General features: G+C 47.0%; 1 protein-coding gene across 2 annotated transcripts in view; it reads right to left on the bottom strand.

Annotated features, from left to right (window-relative positions):
- UNC5C (unc-5 netrin receptor C) overlaps positions 1–20,026 on the bottom strand; it is a 667,077-nt gene that overhangs the window by 11,324 nt on the left and 635,727 nt on the right. For both annotated transcript variants that reach the window (XM_029597498.1, XM_029597494.1), the window contains one exon: positions 9,797–9,961. In XM_029597498.1, coding sequence (XP_029453358.1) covers positions 9,797–9,961 — 165 coding nt within the window. The remainder of the gene's footprint in view (positions 1–9,796; positions 9,962–20,026) is intronic.

Below are 20,026 nucleotides of genomic sequence, written 5' to 3'. Positions count from 1 at the left end.
TTGGTAAGTCTTTGGGGGGGGGGGGGATTAAGGCGGGTGAGGGGTTTACATTTTTATTTGCACATATGGACATAGACTCAACTTATGGAATTCTCAATAAGTCCATATTGACCGCAAATGGGACCCCCATTCGACTTATGGACTTATGAACTTAAACTTTTGGTCTGCACATCCCTATAAACTAACCTCTCTTCCCCTTCCCCTTACCTACCCGCCCCCTAGCCATAATGTAGGACCCCCCCCCGACCTTTGTCTTACCTTTTGCGCCTGCCTTGGGGCAGGCACAGGTTGCGTGCGCCAGCAGCCTGTTGGCATGCGATCCCCCGGCACAGCGGCAATTGGCTGCTGTGCTGGGAGCCTCTGACCCCGCCCCGCCCCCAGTCATCCCCGCCCCTTTTCCGAAGCCCCGGGACTTACTTGCGTCCCGGGGCTTTATGTGTGTGGCCGGGCCTTTTTAAAATAGGCCCGGCGCGCATAGGCTTTTGAAAATCTGGGCCTATGTCTATCTCATCATTTAGTACTATACGCGCTAATTCTTCCATTTTACTTCTTAGACTTCTGGCATTGGCATACAGACATTTCAAAGTGTTTGAATTTTGTTTGTATTAACATTTTGTTTGTATTAACAACCTGCTTTTCTGTTGACAGGGATAATTTGGAAATCTTTAGCTCAGGTGATTTTTTATGTATAGGCAAATGGACTACGTTTGCTTTTATTGGAACCTCTCTGTTGGGATGCCCTAACTGTCCTGTTTCATTAGTATCCTTCAAAGATACATTCCTCCGAACCATGCACTGCTGAGTGACTGTTGGCTTTCCCCCTTGCTCTAGTTTAAAAGCTGCTCTATCTCCTTTATGAAAGTTAGTGCCAGCAGCCTGGTTCCACTCTGGTTAAGGTGGAGCCCATCCTTTCGGAAAAGCCTCCCCCTTCCCTAAAAGGTTCCCCAGTTCCTTAGAAAACTGAATCCCTCTTCCCTGCACTATCATCTTATTCACGCATTGAGACTATGGAGCTCTGCCTGCGTCTGGGGACCTGCATGTGGAACAGGGAGCATTTCAGAGAATGCCACCCTGGAGGTTCTGGATTTTATCTTTCTACCTAAAATCCTAAATTTGGCTTCCAGAACCTCTCTCCCACATTTTCCTACGTTGGTGCCTATATGTACCATGACAGCAGGCTCCTGCCCAGCACTGTTTATAATCCTATCTAGGTGATGCGTGAGGTCCACCACCTTTGTACCAGGCAGGCAAGTTACCAGGCGGTCCTCATGTCCACCAGCCACCCAGCTATCTACATTTCTAATAATCGAATCACCAGCTATGATGGCTGACCTAACCCTTCCCTTCTGGGCAGTAGCCCTGGGAGACTTGTCTTCAGTGCGAGAGGACAACACATCACTTGGAGAGCAGGTCCTTGCTACAGGATCACTTCCTGATACACCAGGATGATGTTCTCCAACCGGGAGACCTTTCTGATCCAAGGCAGCACTGGGACCTGCCAGACTGGATTTGGGACTTGGCTACTATGTCCCTGAAGGTCACATCAATGTACCTCTCTGTCTGCCTCAGCTCCTTCAAGTCTGTCACTCTAGCCTCCAGAGATCAGACTTGTTCTCTGAGAGCCAGGAGCTCTTTGCACCGGGTGCACACATACAATCTCACTGATGGGTAAAAAATCATACATGTGACGCTCAAAAGCCCCCCTCTTGTTGGATTGCTGCCTTCATCTTAATTTTGTTGAGTTCCTAGTTAGGTTCAGGATATTAAGAGAGTTGGAATTAGAGTTCTTTAAATTTACAGGTGTATTTACTAATTAATCTGCTAGTGTACTACAAAGGAATGATTAAACTCTCAATAAGGGCTGGTGCAATAGTATGATTTAGATAAGAGCCTAAAAATCAACAGTTGAGATGGGGTGGGTGGGTGGGTGGGAAAGAGACATTAGAATTGACTCCCTCTGATTTGCTTATTATCTCAGACACACACAAACTCTAAAGAATATATCCCACTATTTCACCTCTCTCCAAACTTTTTTAAGTCCTAAGATTTCCCAAAGCTATACTTTCTAGTCCTCTTCAACCACTATTACATTGATCTTCACTCAAAGGATTGAAAGATTTGAGAAGCACGCTTCCAGTCCTGTGGAAGCTGGGGCTGTGGAGTTGAAAGCCTGGGTCGCTCACTGTGACCTCTGGAGTCCTCTCCCGGGGGATGCTGAGAGCAGTATGCAGATGAGCCTTCCATTCCTCTTCTACTGGAAAGGGTGCGGGGCCTCTGGAAGCTGGGGCTGTGGAGTTGAAAGACTGGGTCGCTCGCTGTGACCTCTGGAGTCCTCTCCCGGGGGATGCTGGGAGCAGTATGTAGATGAGCCTTCCATTCTTCTTCTACTGCAAAGGGTGCGGGGCCTCTGGAAGCTGGGGCTGTGGAGTTGAAAGCCTGGGTCGCTCGCTGTGAATACCTTTTGTTGAATACCACTACCTGACTGCTGGCTGGGTTTCTTCATGTGCACCCAACTATTGAGACCTGCTTCTGCTGAACTGTGTTTAAAGAGGGTTTTGACTGATTGTATTTTGAATCTCCACCATTACACAGAGGGCCCTGGAGGTCCAGTCCTCTTTCCCTGCCAGTGGAGCCCCGGCATCCCAATGGCTGACTCTGGTTGTGAGATGACAGAATGGAATCAGAGATTCAGGATGGTAATAAGCAGCCCTAGGAACTGTGTGGCTCTCTTTATTCAGTCCATAAAATGAACAGGGCGTTATATATGAATAGCATAATAGCCATTTATCACAAGGTGATAATGGAATCAGGGCCCTCACACTGATCACTGGTTTTAGGCTTACACAGTAACTATTTCCATTTCCTATAGTTAACAAACAAACAACAAAAATAATAATAATAAAAGGGGATTCATTTTTATTGGACTAATTTACCAAATTTCTTGATGAGCTTTTGGGGGCTGACATTCCGAGCCTGATGTTCAAAAGAGGGCTGCAGCTAGGTGCCTCTATTAAGCGAGTATAGTCGCCTTAAATATTTTGCTGAATATAGGCTCCTAACTTTCACTTTATGAGCCTTACAGTGAGGCCAGGTGTAGGGATGGCTGAAATCAGATGCTCAGGGCTGGAAATCAGCACCAAGTGCCCAATATATTTCCCTTGCACAGGCCCCGCCTTTGGTCCTGCCCCCCTTTAAAGAGACCTACATTTAGGTGCTTTGTGATTTAAATTGCCTAAATCGAGGTGCTCAGAGCTGGCAATTTTTTTTTTGTCTTAGAAATTTTCTTAAAATTAGGTGCCTAGACCTAATAATGAGGACGATTTAAAAAAAAAAAAAAAAAAAAAAAGGGTACACGGGATAAGTTATCAGGGATATTGAGCGGGGTAAATAAATGCACTGCTAATTATCCCCAGATAACTTTGAAACCTAAATGGCCATCTTTTTTGAGTATCATTAGTTGGGTTTTAAAGTTATCCAGCTCCTGATGCATCCGGCGTTTGTTGTCAGAGCAACGCTGGATGCCCTGGGAGCAGAACACAAGTTCCCAGTCGGCCTAAGAAGTTTGGGGGGTTGTGGGTCCAGCCTTGACGTGGGGAGAGAGGGGTGGGTGGCATCATGCAATGCTCCTTTCCCGACTTACTCTTTGGAGCTAAGGTTGGTGGGGTGAGAGGGATGGAGGAAGGCAATTCCGGTCCTAAAAGCCTGCAATGTTTCATGAATACTTGGGGGGGGGGGGGCTCAGAATTCGGCTGGCAGGAGCAGCATAGTTTTCACCGGAGTGAGGGAACGGGCCACAAAGGCCACTCAGAAAATCCCCCCCCCCCACCCCAGCAATCTCTGCTTAATCAATGACATCCTTTGATTATTGTTGTTTAAGTTAAAACCTCCCAGATAATTTGAAACCTCCTTGGGCCCGCCGTCTAGATACGGCGGAATAAGTTATTTGGCTATCTCAGTTCCGTCCCGGAATTCCTCCTGAAAATGCCCTCGCTTTATTCAGCTTCTCCTAGGGGTGTGCATTCGTTTTGACCGCATATGTAAAACGCAACTTTTTTTTTTTTTTTTAACAAAAAAGTGATGAGGCGAAAACGATCGCGATTTCCAACTTATTCAACATAGCTATGTTGAATAAGTTGGAAATCGCGATCGTTGATCCTAAATAAAAATTTAAACCCCTCACCCTCCTTAATCCCCCCCAAGACTTACCAAAACTCCCGGGGAGTCAGGACGCCATTCCTGTATTCCTTTGCGAGGAGCACGTGACGTCGGCGTCACTCCGACGTGACGCCGACGTCACGTGATTCACCGCGCGTCCGCTCCGGGACCCTCGTTGGACCCAAACGGAACTTTTGGCCAGCTTGGGGGGGCCTCCTGACCCCCCCAAGCTGGCTAAAAGTTCCGTTTGGGTCCAAAGAGGGTCCCGGAGCGGACGCACGGTGAATCACGTGATGTTGGCGTCACTCCGACGTGACGCCGACGTCACGTGCTCCTCGCAAAGGAATACAGGAATGGCGTCCTGACTCCCCGGGAGTTTTGGTAAGTCTTGGGGGGGATTAAGGAGGGTGAGGGGTTTAAATTTTTATTTAGGGAATCGGTGCACGTATGGACATAGACTCAACTTATGGAATTCTACATATGTCCATATTGACCGAAATTGACCCCCCCTTTCGACTTATGGACTTATGAACATAAACTTTTTGTCTGCACATCCCTAGCTTCTCCTTTTCCTTGGTTCCCAAAGAGAATGCTGGTTGAGCTATGTTATTTTTACCCAGCAATTTCCTCCCGCTCGCCCTGTGCCTCCAGCTCCTCAATTGCAACCCAAGCTGGAATCCTAGCACTATGATCCTTCACTCACAATGACCTGGGTAACCCCCCACCCCCCCCTCCATTTTATATCCCTGACCAACATACCCAGTCCACTCGTTGCAGTGACATTCCTGAACCGGGGGGGGGGGGGACCATGCACCGGAGCTCCCTCCCGCAATCGTGCAAACAGAGGCACTGAAACTGGCTTGCCTGTAACTGATGACCATGATGTCCTGCCCCCGGGATGGTGAGCGACGCCGCCTTCTGCAGCAACCCTATCCCTAGCCGAGCTGGGGATTTAGGCATGTGCCTACGGTGCCACATACTGGGGTCTTCCTCTGCTACTCTGATTTCCAGGGAGGAAATCTCTTGCCTGTGGGAGCCCTAGTCTTAAATCAGGCCCTGCCACGGCTAATCGTGTGTCCTACGCTTGCAGTGGCTGCCATCGGTGGGGCAGTGTGGAGGAAGAGGCGGCAGTGGAACGTAATGGGGTATTAATTTATTGGCTGGGGGGGGGCAGGTACCAGCCTTGTCCCGCCCCCCCCCGTAGCTCCACCACTGATCTTGAAAAAACAACATTGAGTTGTTTCTTCAGTTAAATGTCTATGGCACAGAAAAGAAGCTGAGAATGAGCAAACTGGGACCTAACTTTCATATGCTCCTGCTAATTCCTTCCCTTTCTCCCTATATAGAACTAAAACAATTACCCCACTACAGCAGTTATTGCAGTAATTGTTTATGATAGTTATGGCACCATCTGGCTTTAATGTGATGGCATCCCATGATAAGTATATAATTTTAGACTCCGCAGCTTAGCAGATGCTTAAAAAGGTAATGGCACAGTGAAGGGCCCTGTAGAGTCAGTAACTTTCTTGTGTCATCTCAGTGTTTTTCCTAAAGTCAATAAGAAGTTCCTTCTTTGCATTACTTTTTCAGGTGCACTAACCCTTTCCCTGAGCCTAGATAACAGGGTAAAGTGTTGCAGGCTGAAAAGTTTCTCCAAAGCATCTGCAAACATACTCTGTAAAAGAGGGCCACTGAGAAAAAGGATGAGGCGCTTGTGAGTTTTAGTTAGTCTTTTTGTTCTTTTGATTGCCATGCTTTTGGTTGGTGACAACTCAAAGCCCTTTCTTTGCTATACATGGTAAAAATTACATAGCTCAACCAGCATTTCTTTGCCATAAAATAAACCTTTAAAACAAACAAACAAACAAACAAACAAAAAACAATTTTGGAGCCCAGCACATTTGCGGCTAGCCCATGTGGTGAATGAATTTCACAGACGCACTCGACCTAAAAGCAAGGCATTCCATCGAGAGACTAAAGGCCGTGGGTTGCAAGATGCATGAATAGCTTTATTGATGGAACCGTGCAGCCTGTGACTGAAGTCACTTGTGCATTTCACCAGCTCAAAAAAAAAAAAAAAAAAAAGAGCCTCAGGAGGGATGATTTCATTATAATAACAAACAGGAGAAAGAAAGCATATAAGTGCTGCAGCTGGCGGAGAAGACAAGTCCTTGAACATCGTTCAAGGACGTCCAACTCAGACATGCCCCTCTCTGCTCTTCTTACAGCATATGAGTGGATTTGTTTTTCCCTGAGCCCTGACCCGACAGCAGCACATGCATTAGCTATAATATTTTTGCAATGACATCTTGCGGAAGAAAGTTATGACTGCTGAAAACCGGTAGGCGCTTGCACGGATTTCAGTGGAGCTAGCAGGGAGATAGCCCATTGATTTGCAGCATTCAGGATTCTAAAGACACATGACTTGCAATTATACAATGTACCTCACTAGAGTTATAGTAGTAACTGTTTCCACCAATTTTTAAATAAACCTGTTATTACTATTCTAAGGCTACACTAAACCAAACACTTGGATGTTTCTTTTTAACTTATGCTATGCACAGCAAACAGAGTATATTACTGAGCTGATTGGGTGGCAGAAGATTCCCTGAAAAAGCATCTGTTCCTTCCCCATCTTAGACAAAGACAAACATCCGATTGGCTCTTGGGACAACTTCCATAGCAAAGTTCCAAAGCGACAGCACAGTCCAACTATGGACTATGGGAGGATGCTCTGAATATCCATTTTATATACAAATACATGTGTTACGCCCGTCGGTCACAGATGGCTGTGACCGCTGTTGCTCACCTTATGCCTCACTGATCTCTCTCCTTTGGGTAGACGTGTGGCTTCCGGCAGCCATCTCCGGTCCCCTTGCCTCTGTTCCCGGGCCTCCCAGGGCGGCGAGGATGCCGTCGACTGCCATGTTACCCTCGGAGTCTCTTAGGCGCATGCCTCTGGGCCAGTCTTAAGCACGTCATGGCAGGCACCTCGGGGTCGTCCCCCCGGATGACGTCGCTAACCCTGGACTCTTAAGCCAGCTGGCCCAGACTCTCAACGACTTGGCAACGAGTTCCCTTCTTGCTGAATCCTGCTACACTTCAGACGCTGTTCCAGTTCCTGCTGCAGCTGACGCCAGACATCTTCGGGTACCCTCTCTTCGGGGGCCCTCTCCTGTCTCAAGATTATCCGCTCCTCGGAGGGTCCTGCATCTTGCTGCCTTTCACCTACTCACGGTACCTGGGAACCTCTCTTCAATGCCTGGAACCCACGGCGACTCTCCACCATAGTGTTCCCCGCTTCGCGGACCATTGCCATGCTACGCTACTGTGACTCCCTGCTACGGTGTACCTCACTCTGCAGACCACTGCGGTTCTATTCTTCGGGGAGTTCCCACTTCAGTGTGCCTTGCTCCACGGACTGCTACCATGAGTCTCTGCTATGGTGTACCCCGCTCTGCGGGCCATTGCCATTCTACTCTATGGGACTCTCTCCATCAGCGTACCTTGCACTGAGGACCACCCACTCTACGCTGTGGTGCTTACTTCCCTGCGCCCTGTGCTATGGCCTTGCAAGCTCTCTCAAGCTAAGAACTGTATGGGCTTCCCCGCTCCTCAGGATCGCGCCCCTGCTGATCAGAGACTGTACCGCACCTCCCGCTCCTCGGGATAACTTACCTCTCTCCTTCCCTGAGACCCCCAGCTTCTCTGTGTGCCAGTTGGTTCAGCTTCGTCTCCACTGACTACCCCGTGGCTCCATCCCTGAGAGTCACTCTCTCTTGCACTGTTCCTCTCTGCCTACACCCCGCTCTCCGGATCGCTTCCAGCACACCACCTCCAGAAGGACCTACTGGGGATATCCCTCTCTTTCAGTCCTTCTGTCTCACGGACTGACCACTGGGCTAAACCTCGCATTCTGATCGTGAGGCTCAGTGGGGCTCCTCCCGTGGCCAGTGTCATCTCTCACCTCGGACCAAGGGCCCACAAATCCTAACAACAGACTGAAGACTACTAACATTTTGTGGATTTCTGTGGACAATACCATAGGCTTCCACTCAAATCTCACTTCCTTTATACTGAACTGCCTGCAGATTTCCACAGAAATATGCATCTTTTATTGGTCTGTGTTGCACACACAAAAGAAAGAGAGCTAATTATTGTCCTCATTTTGGATGATGGCACTTCTGTCCTCTCTTCACAAGGAAATGTCCTGATGCTGGGCCTCGGCCCAGACCCAGGTCTGATGTCGTGACCCAGGCACGGAGGCTGGGATCTGATGCCTGGGCCTCGAAGTTCTTCTGCCCCCTTCAGCAGCATAATGACGCCGTCCACTTGGGAGGTGCTGGAGCTAATTAACTCCAGCGCATCCTCCCCAGCGGAGGGTGCCATTTTGGTGTAAGCAGCTAATTATGCTGCCGTACATCAAAATGGAGCCTTCCACTATGGAGGAATTGCCAAGATTAATTAACTCCGGTGCCTCCCAAGTAGATGGCATCATTTCGTCACTGAAGAAAGAAGGTTGGCCAAAGGAACTTCGAGGCCTGGGTGCAGGGCCTGGGCTTGGTGTCAGGACCCAGCCTCCAGGTTGGTTCCTGGTGTCAGGCCTGGGTCTGGGCTAAGGCTCTGGCATCAGAACCAGGTCTTTGAGCCAAGCTGCAGCATTGGGTCCAGGCCTTGAAGAACAGGGTCTTGCGTGGGGTCTAGGCCAAGACTGTGGTGATCTACCATGGCTTAGGCCCATGCAAGGCCGAGGCTTCAGGCCAGGTAATTGGAGGCTGGGGAGGATCCTGGCCCTGTCATTTTTTCATGTTTCTTTAATTTTTTTTACCAAAATTAAAGAAATAAATATTAGACAAAACGAAATTTATGAAAAATCAAACCCCACAAAAGAAGTTCCTTAACTGATATTAATCAAGTTGACTTAGAAAATAGCCACTGCTATTAATAGCATCAGTAGCGTGGGATATACTTAGTTTTTGGGTACTTGCCAGGTACTGGAGATTTGAATCGGGTACCGGAATCGGTTCCGGTTTCGGGATCATGGACCCACGGGAAATTCCTTTTTTTTTTCAGCTGTCCCGAGCCGAAAAAAACCCAAAACACCCTGACTCTTTAATTCTAATTATTTAGAATCCCCCACCCTCCTGAATCCCCCAAAACTTTCCTAAAGTACCTGGTGGTCTAGCGGGAGTCCCGGGAGTGATCTCCCGCTCTCGGGCCGTCGGCTGCCAGTAAACAAAATGGTGCCAATGACCCTTTGCCTTTACCATGTGACAGGGGCTATCGGTGCCATTGGCCAGCCCCTGTCACATGGTAGGAGCAATGGATGGCTGGCGCCATCTTTAAAAATGGAACGGTATGGCAATATGACCCAGTATGACAATATGACCCACTATGGCAATTTCTTATGTTCTTATGTTCTTAACTCAGATTACTAAAGGTTTCCCATTATGGAGACTCAGCATCCAGCATTCAGAAATCCATATGCTGTGAATTTGCCATGGAGACAACATTAAGGCTCGCTGTGAGCTGCCACCCAGAGTTCAGACTAGAGCAAAAGGAAAACCTTGAGTACTGTTTTTCCTGTCTGATTGCTCTGCATGGCAGCGGATGGTGCATGGAAGATCCATTTGCCTCTTACCTCCGATGCGGCGCAGTTCAGCTGGAAGATTTGCCCTTCTCCTTCTACCTGTCGCACGCAGAGTTTGCAGACTAGTTCCACTGTGCTGAGGCTGAACCGCTCAAGAGTGAAGGTGCAGTGCAGATTTCTTTGACACCCACTCCAGATGTGGTAAAATGGGATCTCCTGCAGGATAGCAAAGAGGAATACACACATCATTTATATGCACGTGCATTCCTGCTCAGACATATCAATTAAATTATTTGCTACACTGTGTAAGGTTTCAGGATGCTTTTTTTTTTGGTCTCCCGGGCTTTTTCCTTTAAATCGTGAGCTCCTAATCAAATTGCTGAACTTGCTCCAGTTTCATGCAGCGCTCCATTAACAAAAGAGCTGAAACTGGAGCATCATGGACCATCCTTCTTCGCGCCTATTAATACGACCACGTTCTCAGTGATGGAATCAGGCATCAGAATGAAATGATCCCGTGGCCTGGTCTCAGACTGCTTCCAGAGTGTGGTGCTCCTGCAGCGCATGACTGCTGAAGGATGCATGGAATGACTGAGACTGTTTCCCCCAGGATGAGGAGGGGTGGGGGCAGCAAATAGAGATGAGAAATAGGGTGTCATCTATATAATGGGTGTCCTATAATGGGACATTCATAACCACTAAAAGAACCACGTGTGGTCTTCATTTCTACATCAGTTTTTCTAGCTTCGGGCAGACTGATTCCATGGCAAACCTTGGAAGGGTGAGGGACCGGAGGCCACAGTGTCTGCATAGGGCCTTTAGTTGGGGATTTCTCACAGATCCAAAGCAGATTTTGCAACAAATGTGGAATTTCTTTTTATGAAACTAGAATTCTTTGCAGTTCGGTCATATCAGGTGGCAACTTTTTTTTTTTTTTTTGTATTATTATTAAAGAAAGATATTCATGCATCTATACCCTTAAAAGATGTCAAAGTCTGGCACATGTGAAAATGAAACCTACAAATTTAGCTTGCTTTCAGAACAAAAGGCATCAGCTAATAGAAAACAGTGCAACAGCAGCATAGATACAACAGAAAAACAGGAAGCAACCTTTGCTTCTGACTTCCCAATATTCCTCACCCTTACTGGAGATCTGGCTGGCGGCTACAGCAATCTTAATTAATGCAATATGTTATGAGCAGACTGCGCTGCCCACTGGGATCCTTGGCCTATAAGAGATGCTGGCTAAAAGAAGCCGAGAGCACGGTGAGGGCATGGTGCTCAGCCGCCAGGCACAGGGAAACAGCCACTGACCGTGCAAGCTTCTCTCCGCATGCCAAGCGACAGAATCCAGTGCTGGGCTGCAGCCTCCTGATGGGGCAGTGCCACCAGCAAGGGGCACCAACTTTGTGGGTTAAGGTGCTCAGCACAGCACCCCCCATCCTCCCACCCGGGCCCAGAACCTTGTGCTGAATAAGGCAGGACCTAAAAAAAGACCGTTCTGCTGGCACAAACTAGCACAGCAGCAGTGTCCCTCTGGCAATCTCCATCTTTTGGCGGGGCATAGAAAGTGAGGTGCAGGCTCTCCTGCCCTCACAGCTGCTGGTCTCCAGGTGCACACTTCCTCGCTAAACTCTAAACGCATGCCAGAGGGGTAAAGAGGGGAGGACAGGGCTGCAGATCTCTCACACTGTGTCTTTGCAGGCTCTGCCGCTTCCACAGGGAAGCAGAGAGAGCGGGGGGGGGGGGGGGAAGATGGAGGGATTGAGCGAAAGGGAGATGGAGAGCTGGAGGAGGGGGGGAGACTGAGGAGTAGAAGAAATGGTAAATGTGATTGGTGGCAATGGAGGGTAGAGGGTAGGCCTGAAATGGAGAGAAAGAAGGGAAGACAGAAGAGTGGGAACTGGAAACAAAGGAGGTGGGAAAGGGCACTGAGGCTTCATGGAGGGACAGGAGAGAAGGGAGATGATCAGTGTAATTGGAGAGGGAGAAGCTTAGATAGGGTGAGCGAGGGAGAGATAGAGAATTTCCAAAATGTAAAGATGGAAGGTGCAGTTGAAGAACACACAAGAGGCGGATGAGTGAGAGAAACAATGGATGATAAGAAAAGCAATTGAGGGGGTAAAAAATAAGAGAAGGCAGATGGAGGGAGACAGAAGGGAAGATTATGAAAATCTCACGCACTGGCGATATTGCACCTTATGATCTTGTACCCATCCATAAGAGTGAGCCACTGGCATGCTATGAGAATGCTGTACCTCACTGTCCCTACAGCTGCCCGGGAATGCTTGATGTGAGGGAAACTTACTGATGCAGGGGATATACTACCCTGATTGGAGAGATGAAGGTGGGGTGGGGGTTGGAGAGACCGTACTGTATGGAGGATGCTTGATTTGGCGGAGAGTATTTAAGGGTGAGGGTTCTTATGTTGTGTAGGAAAGGGGGTGCTACCTAGGTGGATCCCCTCCCCTACCACAGGGATACTCCGATAGGGGATCATTCTGTCAGTGGGAGAGAAGGGCTAAGCAGGCGGGTATTTTGGCCATCACTCTAGACCAGGGGTGGGCAATTCCGGTCCTCAAGGGCCGCAAACCGGTTGGGTTTTCAGGATATCCCTAATGAATATGCACGAAAAAGATTTACATATGTCTGAGGCAGAGTGCATGCAAACCTCTCTCGTGCATATTCATTAGGGATATCCTGAAAACCTGACCGGTTTGCGGCCCTCGAGGACTGGAATTGCCCATCCCTGCTGTAGACAGTAGCTAGTTAACACTGGTGGCTATTTTGTGAGCTCTCGCTAAATAGCATGGAGAGTTAGCATACCACTGTGTTTAGGGAGAGCTCGCAAAGCTTATGAAAAGTCTTTATTTGCATGCCAGCACAAATCTCTTAGGACTCCTTTACCATGCCTGGTAAGGCCTTTGTGCATAGCACACTACCTTCAGTGTGCACATAAGGGCCTTTCCAGGCACAGTGTGGTTTCTTGCATATGAGTACATTAGTTTTCAACAGTTTAAAATGCTGATATTCAACAGCCCTAACTTTTTGTGAGGGGCATATATCTGTTTTTCTCAATGGACGTTATCATTGTTATTTTAAAAGCGTTATGAATGTAAACAATTCCCTGCAAGAGAAGAGACATGTAGAACAAAATGTGAGTTATGACAAATGGTAACAGAACCCACAAGGGAGGGAGTTATATTCGACCTAGTGCTCACTAGTGGGGATAATGTCTCTGATGTCCGTGTGGATACCCACCTCAGCACCAGTGATCATCAGGCGGTATGGTTTGATATCGCAAATAGAATACAGAGAAGTCACACGAACACCCGAGTTTTGAATTTCAAAAATATGGACTTTGTTGAAATGGGTATGTATGTAGAGGTAGAACTAGAAGATTGGGAGAAAATGAGAGATGTGGAACAACAGTGGGCCAACCTAAAAGGAGCAATCACAAAGGCAACAATCTATATGTTAGAAAAGTAAACAAGAAACCAATCTGGTTCTCAAAGGAGGTGGCTGATAAAATAAAAGCAAAAAGAACAGCGTTCAAGAAATATAAAGGATCCCAAATAGAGGAACACAGGGAAGAATATCTGGTGAAACTGAGGGAGACGAAGAAAGAAATCAAGAAAGCAAAAGGTCAGGTGGAATAAAAGATTGCCAAAGAGGTAAAGCGAGGTGACAAAACATTTTTCAGATACATCAGAGAAAGGAGAAAGGTTCGAAGTGGTATAGGGAAATTGAAAGTGGTATAGGGAAATTGAAATGTGTGGAGAGAGACAAAGAAATGGCCAGATTATTAAACAAATACTTCAGTACAGTGTTCACTATAGAAGACCCTGGAGAAGGACTGTCACTAGTTAACAAGACTGTGGATGGGGGTTGAGTAGACAAAACTCCGTTTACAGAAGAGAATGTATGGGAAGAGCTAGGAAAACTGAAAGTGGACAAGGCCAAGGGGCCTGATGAGGTTCATCCCAGAATACTGAGGAAACTCAGAGATGTGCTGGCAGGTCCACTGAAGGACTTTTCAATAGATCCCTGGGAACAGGAGTGGTGCCACAGGGTTGGACAAGAGTGGTGGTGGTCCCACTTCAGAAGAATGGGAGCAGAGAGGAAGCTGGAAATACAAGCTGGTTAGCCTCATCTCGGTGGGAAAATTAATGGAGACTCTGCTGAAGGAAAGGATAGTGCTTGACCCGAGGAAGCATGGATTCATCCGGGGAAGGTCCTGTCAGGCAAATCTGATTGATTTTTTTGATTGGGTGACTAGAGAATTGGATCAGGGAAGAGCGGTTGATGCGATTTACTTGGATTTTATTAAATCTTTTGATACTGTCCCACATAGAAGATTTGTGAGCAAAATGAGAAGCTTGAGAGTGAGTGCCAAGGTAGTAGCTTGGATTGCAAACTGGTTGACTGACAGGAGACAGCGAGTAATGGTAAATGGAACCTACTCTGAAGAAAGAACAATGTTAAATAGAGTGCCACAAGGATTGGTTTAGGACTGATTATGTTCAATATATTTGTGGTTGACCTGGCAGAAGAGATAGAAGGTAAAGTTTGTCTATTTGCGGATAATACTAAGATCTGCAAAAGAGTGGACACATCTGAAGGAGTAGAGAGAATGAAAAGTGATTTAAGAATACTTGAAGAGAGGTTGAAAATTTGGCAGCTGGGATTCAATGCCAAGAAGTGCAGAGTCATGCATCTGAAGTGCGGCAATCCAAAAGAGCTTTATGTAATGGGCGGGGAAAGACCAATGCACACGACTGGGAGAGTGACCTTGGTGTGATAGTGTCTGATGATCTGAAGATGATGCTAAAGCCGGAAGAATGCTGGGCTGCATAGAGAGAGGAATAACCAGTAAGAAAATAGAGCTGATAATGCCCTTGTACAGGTCCTTGGTGAGGCCTCACCTGGAGTACTGCATTCAAAACTGGTGCCTGTATCTCAAAAAGGATAAAGACAGGATAGAGGTGGTCCAAAGAAGAGCGACCAAAATGGTGAGGTGTCAGCATTGGCAGACTTATGAGGAGAGGCTGAAGGATCTGAATATGTACACCCTGGAAGAAAGGAGGTGCAGGAAGATATGTTACAGACCTTCAGATACCTGAAATGTTTTAATGATGCACAATCGTCAAACCTTTTCTGTTGGAAAGAAATCAATAGAAGTAGAGGTCATAAAAGGAAACTCCAGGGAGGATATCTCAGAACCAATGTCAGGAAATATTTCTTCATGGAGAGGGTGGTGAATGCCTGGAATGCCCTTCTGGAGGAGGTGGTGAAGATGAAAACAGTCAAAGTATTCAAAGGGGCATGGGATAAACACTGTGGATCCCTAAAGGCTTAAAGAAAAGAGTGCATGGGGGTAACTGGGGGTCACTTGCTGGTGTGGCAGTTGCTATCCTTAAACAAATAAGCCTTGATACCGTTAATGCAACTCCATCATTGCTCTCTGCTTCAACGGCAGTGAGAAAAGAGGAACTGGACTCAGACAGCAACCAACAATAGCCCCGACTTTTATGGTTTGGGGAACAAATAAACATTATTATTTTATTTATTTATTAATTTTTATATACCGATGTTTCATGGGAACATATCAAATCGGTTTACATTAGTTAACAAATATTAATTTAAAAATATTTGCATTTCCAAAATGAAAGGAGGAAAATACAAAGTTTCATAATAGACAAATAACATGGGGGTAACATGGGGGTAACTAGCTGATGCAGTGCTACCTTTAATCACTAAGGGGCGGATTTTCAGAGCCCTGCTCGCCTAAATCCGCCCAAAACCGGGCGGATTTACGCGAGCAGGGCCCTGCGCGCCGGGAAGCCTATTTTACATAGGCCTCCCGGCGCGCGCAGAGCCCCGGGACTCGCGTAAGTCCCGGGGTTCTCGGAGGGGGGCGTGTCGGGGGCGTGTCGGGGGGGCGGGCCCGGTCGTCGCGGCGTTCCGGGGGCGTGTCGGCAGCGTTTTGGGGGCGGGTACGGGGCGTGGCTACGGCCCGGGGGCGTGGCCGCACCCTCCGTACCCGCCCCCAGGTCGCGGCCCGGCGCGCAGCAGGCCCGCTGGCGCGCGGGGATTTACGTCTCCCTCCGGGAGGCGTAAATCCCCCGACAAAGGTAAGGGGGGGGTGTAGACAGGGCCGGGTGGGTGGGTTAGGTAGGGGAAGGGAGGGTAAGGTGAGGGGAGGGCAAAGGAAAGTTCCCTCCGAGGCCGCTCCGATTTCGGAGCGGCCTTGGAGGGAACGGGGGGAGGCAGCGCGGCTCGGCGCGCGCAGGCTATACAAAATCGATAGCCTTGCGCGCGCCGATCCAGGATTTTAGTGGATACGCGCGGCTCCGCGCGTATCTACTAAAATCCAGCGTACTTTTGCTTGAGTCTGATGCGCAAGCAAAAGTAGGCTGTTCGCGCGCCTCTTAAAATCTACCCCTAAGCTTCCGAGGGCCCAGACTTTTACAGTCTGGTAAACTGATAAGCATAAGGGTAACCTGCACAGTATAGCAGACATTGGCATAAGCTTGCTGGGCAGACTGGGTGGATCATTTGGTCCTTTTCTGCCGTCATTTCTATGTTTCTATATGACAAACCCAATAAACAGAAGATGAACAGGCTGCATGGTTGGTCCTTAGGACCTTGCCCACTTTGCATTAATGGAGTGAGGCAACGGAGAAATCCACAGGAGAGGGCAGCTCATCGTCATCGCTTCCAAGTCCATATTCAATTAGTTTGTCTGGATAAATTTGGCACTTAGCCATTCAAATGCCAGGATTTGAAAATCTCGCTAGGTTTGAATGCCTCTGACATAACTGAATATGTTTTTAGCCAGCTAAAAACTTATCCGGCTCTCAGGGTAGTTCCGAGGTGAATCATGCAGTAAGTTAGCTGGATAACATCAATTTTCAGTGTTATACAGCTAATGTAGCCAGTTAATGTTAGGCAACAGTATTGTTTATTCATTACACTAATTTAAATCAGTGATGACCATTTCTGGCCCAGGTCCCCCTCACACGGTTGGTAACTGTTGTTAAATCATCAGTTCTGCACATCTCTAACAAGGCATGGTCTGACCTTTACCACAACTTCAGTTCATGTTCCGGGCCTGGTCAAGATTGCTCCATTTCTAGAAGTTCACTCTGCAGCAGCCTTATACCTGTATGGAGGCAGACTGCCTGTGTTTTCTTCTGACCCTTGTGGAAGAGTCTTTCCTACTTGTAGTCTCATCAGAAGTTGATATTGCTTAGAGTTGTGCCTTCCATATGCAGCCCCCCTGCCTCAACTTTTCCTGCTATGCAGGGGCTATCTTGGGAGGTCATGGGCTAGGACAGCACCCATGCTTCTGGGTTCTTCTCACACAGGAGGGAAAAGAGTCAATCTTTCAAAGTCCATAAGGATTTTTTTTTCTCCTGGGAGCAATTCTGCAACACAGTCTAATAAAGGAAAAACACACTATACTGTAGTTGATCAAAATAAAGTCCTTTGCTCTGTCTAAACCTTGGCAGCCAGAAACAAAATATCCACTGCATGCTTTCCTGACATGAGCTGAATATGGTGGTGATAAAACTCTTACATGCCTTGAGTTAACTGATAGCACATATGTGCTTGGTAGAGTGGATACCTTGGGTCTGTGGTCCGGTGTCAACATATTGCACCGTCGGCCACCCTTTTTTCTGACATCCAGGGCTATGATGTTGGCTAAAATGTAGAGACTACCAACATTACTTGGTTTAAGAGAGCCAACAATGATCTACAGCATTTGTCTAAGGCTGGGTCAACCTTTTTTACATGGACAGACCTCTCCCACCCAAGGCATTCATACTCTGCTGTTGAGTAACGAAGGGCATAAGCAGTCAAGAGCAGTCGATAAATGGAGAAGGATTTTAAGGTGATATTTCAAAATGAAGAGAGAAGATGCACAGTGAGGGCACCATGAGTAAGAATGCATTTTTTTTTTAACTTAAACTTTCTTGAAATTCAATCATCCAGTACAAATACCAAAGAATATTCCAGTACAGAAACAGAAACACTCAAGATTGGACTACAAAAAAAGCCCAAACACCTCCCCTACCATCAAATCATACCAAATACAACACAGGTGAAGGCTCCATCAGCTAACACATATTCAAATAGGATACAACAGGTTACCAAAGAGTTTGTGCCTTGGTACATTTACCATTAATCTTTTCAATAAGATTGTCCATTTCCATCATTGCTCCCAGTTCCACATGCCATTCCCTCAATGAGGGGTCACATTTAGATTTCCAACTTTTCAATAACACCTTCTGACCCACCAGGCACAGCTTTTTAAGCAACTTCTGCTCCTTCTCTCCCTTTATCACATTCAGAGCAAATAAGAATATACAAATTCTCGGGTCATCAGGGATGAAGATATCCACAACGCCACTCCAGACTTCTCCCCAATAACTGTAAGAGAGGGCAGCTATATATAATATCAAAAGATGTCCCCACTCTCCACAATTCCTCTAACATAGAGCTGATCGGGCACTATTAATAGCATAGAGATGCACTGGGGTGAGATAAACTCTCAGAAAAATACAGTAATGTTGGTCCACCATCTGAAAGGGAACATCCCAATCCTCTGTTTCCAAACTCCTTCTCCCAGACCTTAACAGAAGATAAATCTCCGATCTTGTCTGGTTTATGAATATCCTTATAAATTTTGCTTATCCTCTTCTTGGTAGGGCCCCCATCGGAAACCATTCAGTGAGATCCAGGAACAGAACCACCACTGACCAGTTCCTCGGCTTTCAGCATGTGAAATCCTGCTCCTTCTGTCCTGCTCCCTGCCAGATATGGCAGCCATGCTCATTTGCAGGCTTCTAGAGGCTACACTCACTGCACATGGAGAAGAAGCACCATGTTTTTTTTAACAAGGTGAGAAACACCATAGCATCCTCCAGCATAGCAAAGCGCGTCTTAAGTGCCACCTACAAACGCTGTTAGTCTGGCCAAGGCAGATCACCCTGAATTTGAGTTTCTTTTCATGCTTAAGATTTTTGACTCCATCATAAGCAAATTGTGTCTGTTATAATTCAAGAGGCCTAGTTCCCAAGCTGTCTTCACTACCCTTTCTTTAGTTTGGTACTTATGAAATGTAATCACCAGTGACCATGGGAAATTATTGCCTGGTTGCTGCTGCGTTGGAATGCGATGTCCTCTATCTAGATCTATTTTAGAGTTGTCCTTGCTCAGTGTTAGCAAGTCTCTTTAGCTGTTCCAGGAAGCCTCTCATGTTGTCCCGCCATTCATTCCAGGATCCTCACCATCCAGATACTAGCACACCATGACCTGTTCTTCAGCTCTACTACTCTGTCCTGTAGCATTTCTCAGTGCCACAAGGGAGTTTACTGCAGAGGTCTCCCAGTATTCTGAGACTGAGGCTCGCTGCTCCAACTCTTCTACCCTTGGGCACAAGACATCTAACTGCTCTTTGATTCCACTTATCGAGGATTACATAAAACCCAAATCCTTTGACATACTGGCTTGCAGACTTTAATTTCACATAAATTTTGGGCCTCTCAGACTCACCGGCTTCCTTATAATAGCCTGTACTGGGCTTCTCTGCGGTACTTTGGGAGGGTCTGGTGTTCATTTTTAAATTCTCTGATGACAGCAATAAGGACAATTCTCCAAATCAGAAGGGTATAAAAGAACATCTCACCTCACATATATCAAATATAATTGAAATAGTGGGGAAAATAGAGGTAAACAAAGGCCCTGGGATGGACGGAGTTTCACTTACATGCATCCACCACCTTCAGCCCTTGCTAGTGAATCTTAAGGGAGAAAGCAGAGAGGCAGAAGTCTAGTGCTGGTGAAACAAAGAAATAGACTTGGAAGGAAAGTTTGAAATGAATTCAGCACGAGATGCAATCCAGTGGAAAGATTCAAGAAGGGGAGAAGCAGTCAAAGCCTAGGCATTAAAAAAACAGTACTGGCAGCAGTGTTCCGGACTGGTTGCAGTATAGGGAGGTCAGTGAGAGGAAAGTCGGTAAGAAGGAGTTTCCTGTATTCAAGGCAGATGATATTGAGGTCGTGGGTGTTCCATAACTTTGCAGTCACTTGGAGACAGTTTTTATTAGGTCAGATGGTTTTTGGGTACTAATGTCCCCATAAGCGTGCAATCTAATTTTCGAACAGAAATGCCTTACAAGCTGTTTTTTTTTTGAAAGCCCAACCAGCAAGGTCTGTGGGTAGAGAAATGCCTGTTGAGTTTGCACCTGCTACTTACATGGTGTGGCTCCATGA

This window comes from Rhinatrema bivittatum, chromosome 1 (genome assembly GCF_901001135.1).
Source record: "Rhinatrema bivittatum chromosome 1, aRhiBiv1.1, whole genome shotgun sequence".
In the NCBI taxonomy this organism is placed as follows: Eukaryota; Metazoa; Chordata; class Amphibia; order Gymnophiona; family Rhinatrematidae; genus Rhinatrema; species Rhinatrema bivittatum.
This window is presented reverse-complemented; position numbering and strand designations above follow the sequence as displayed.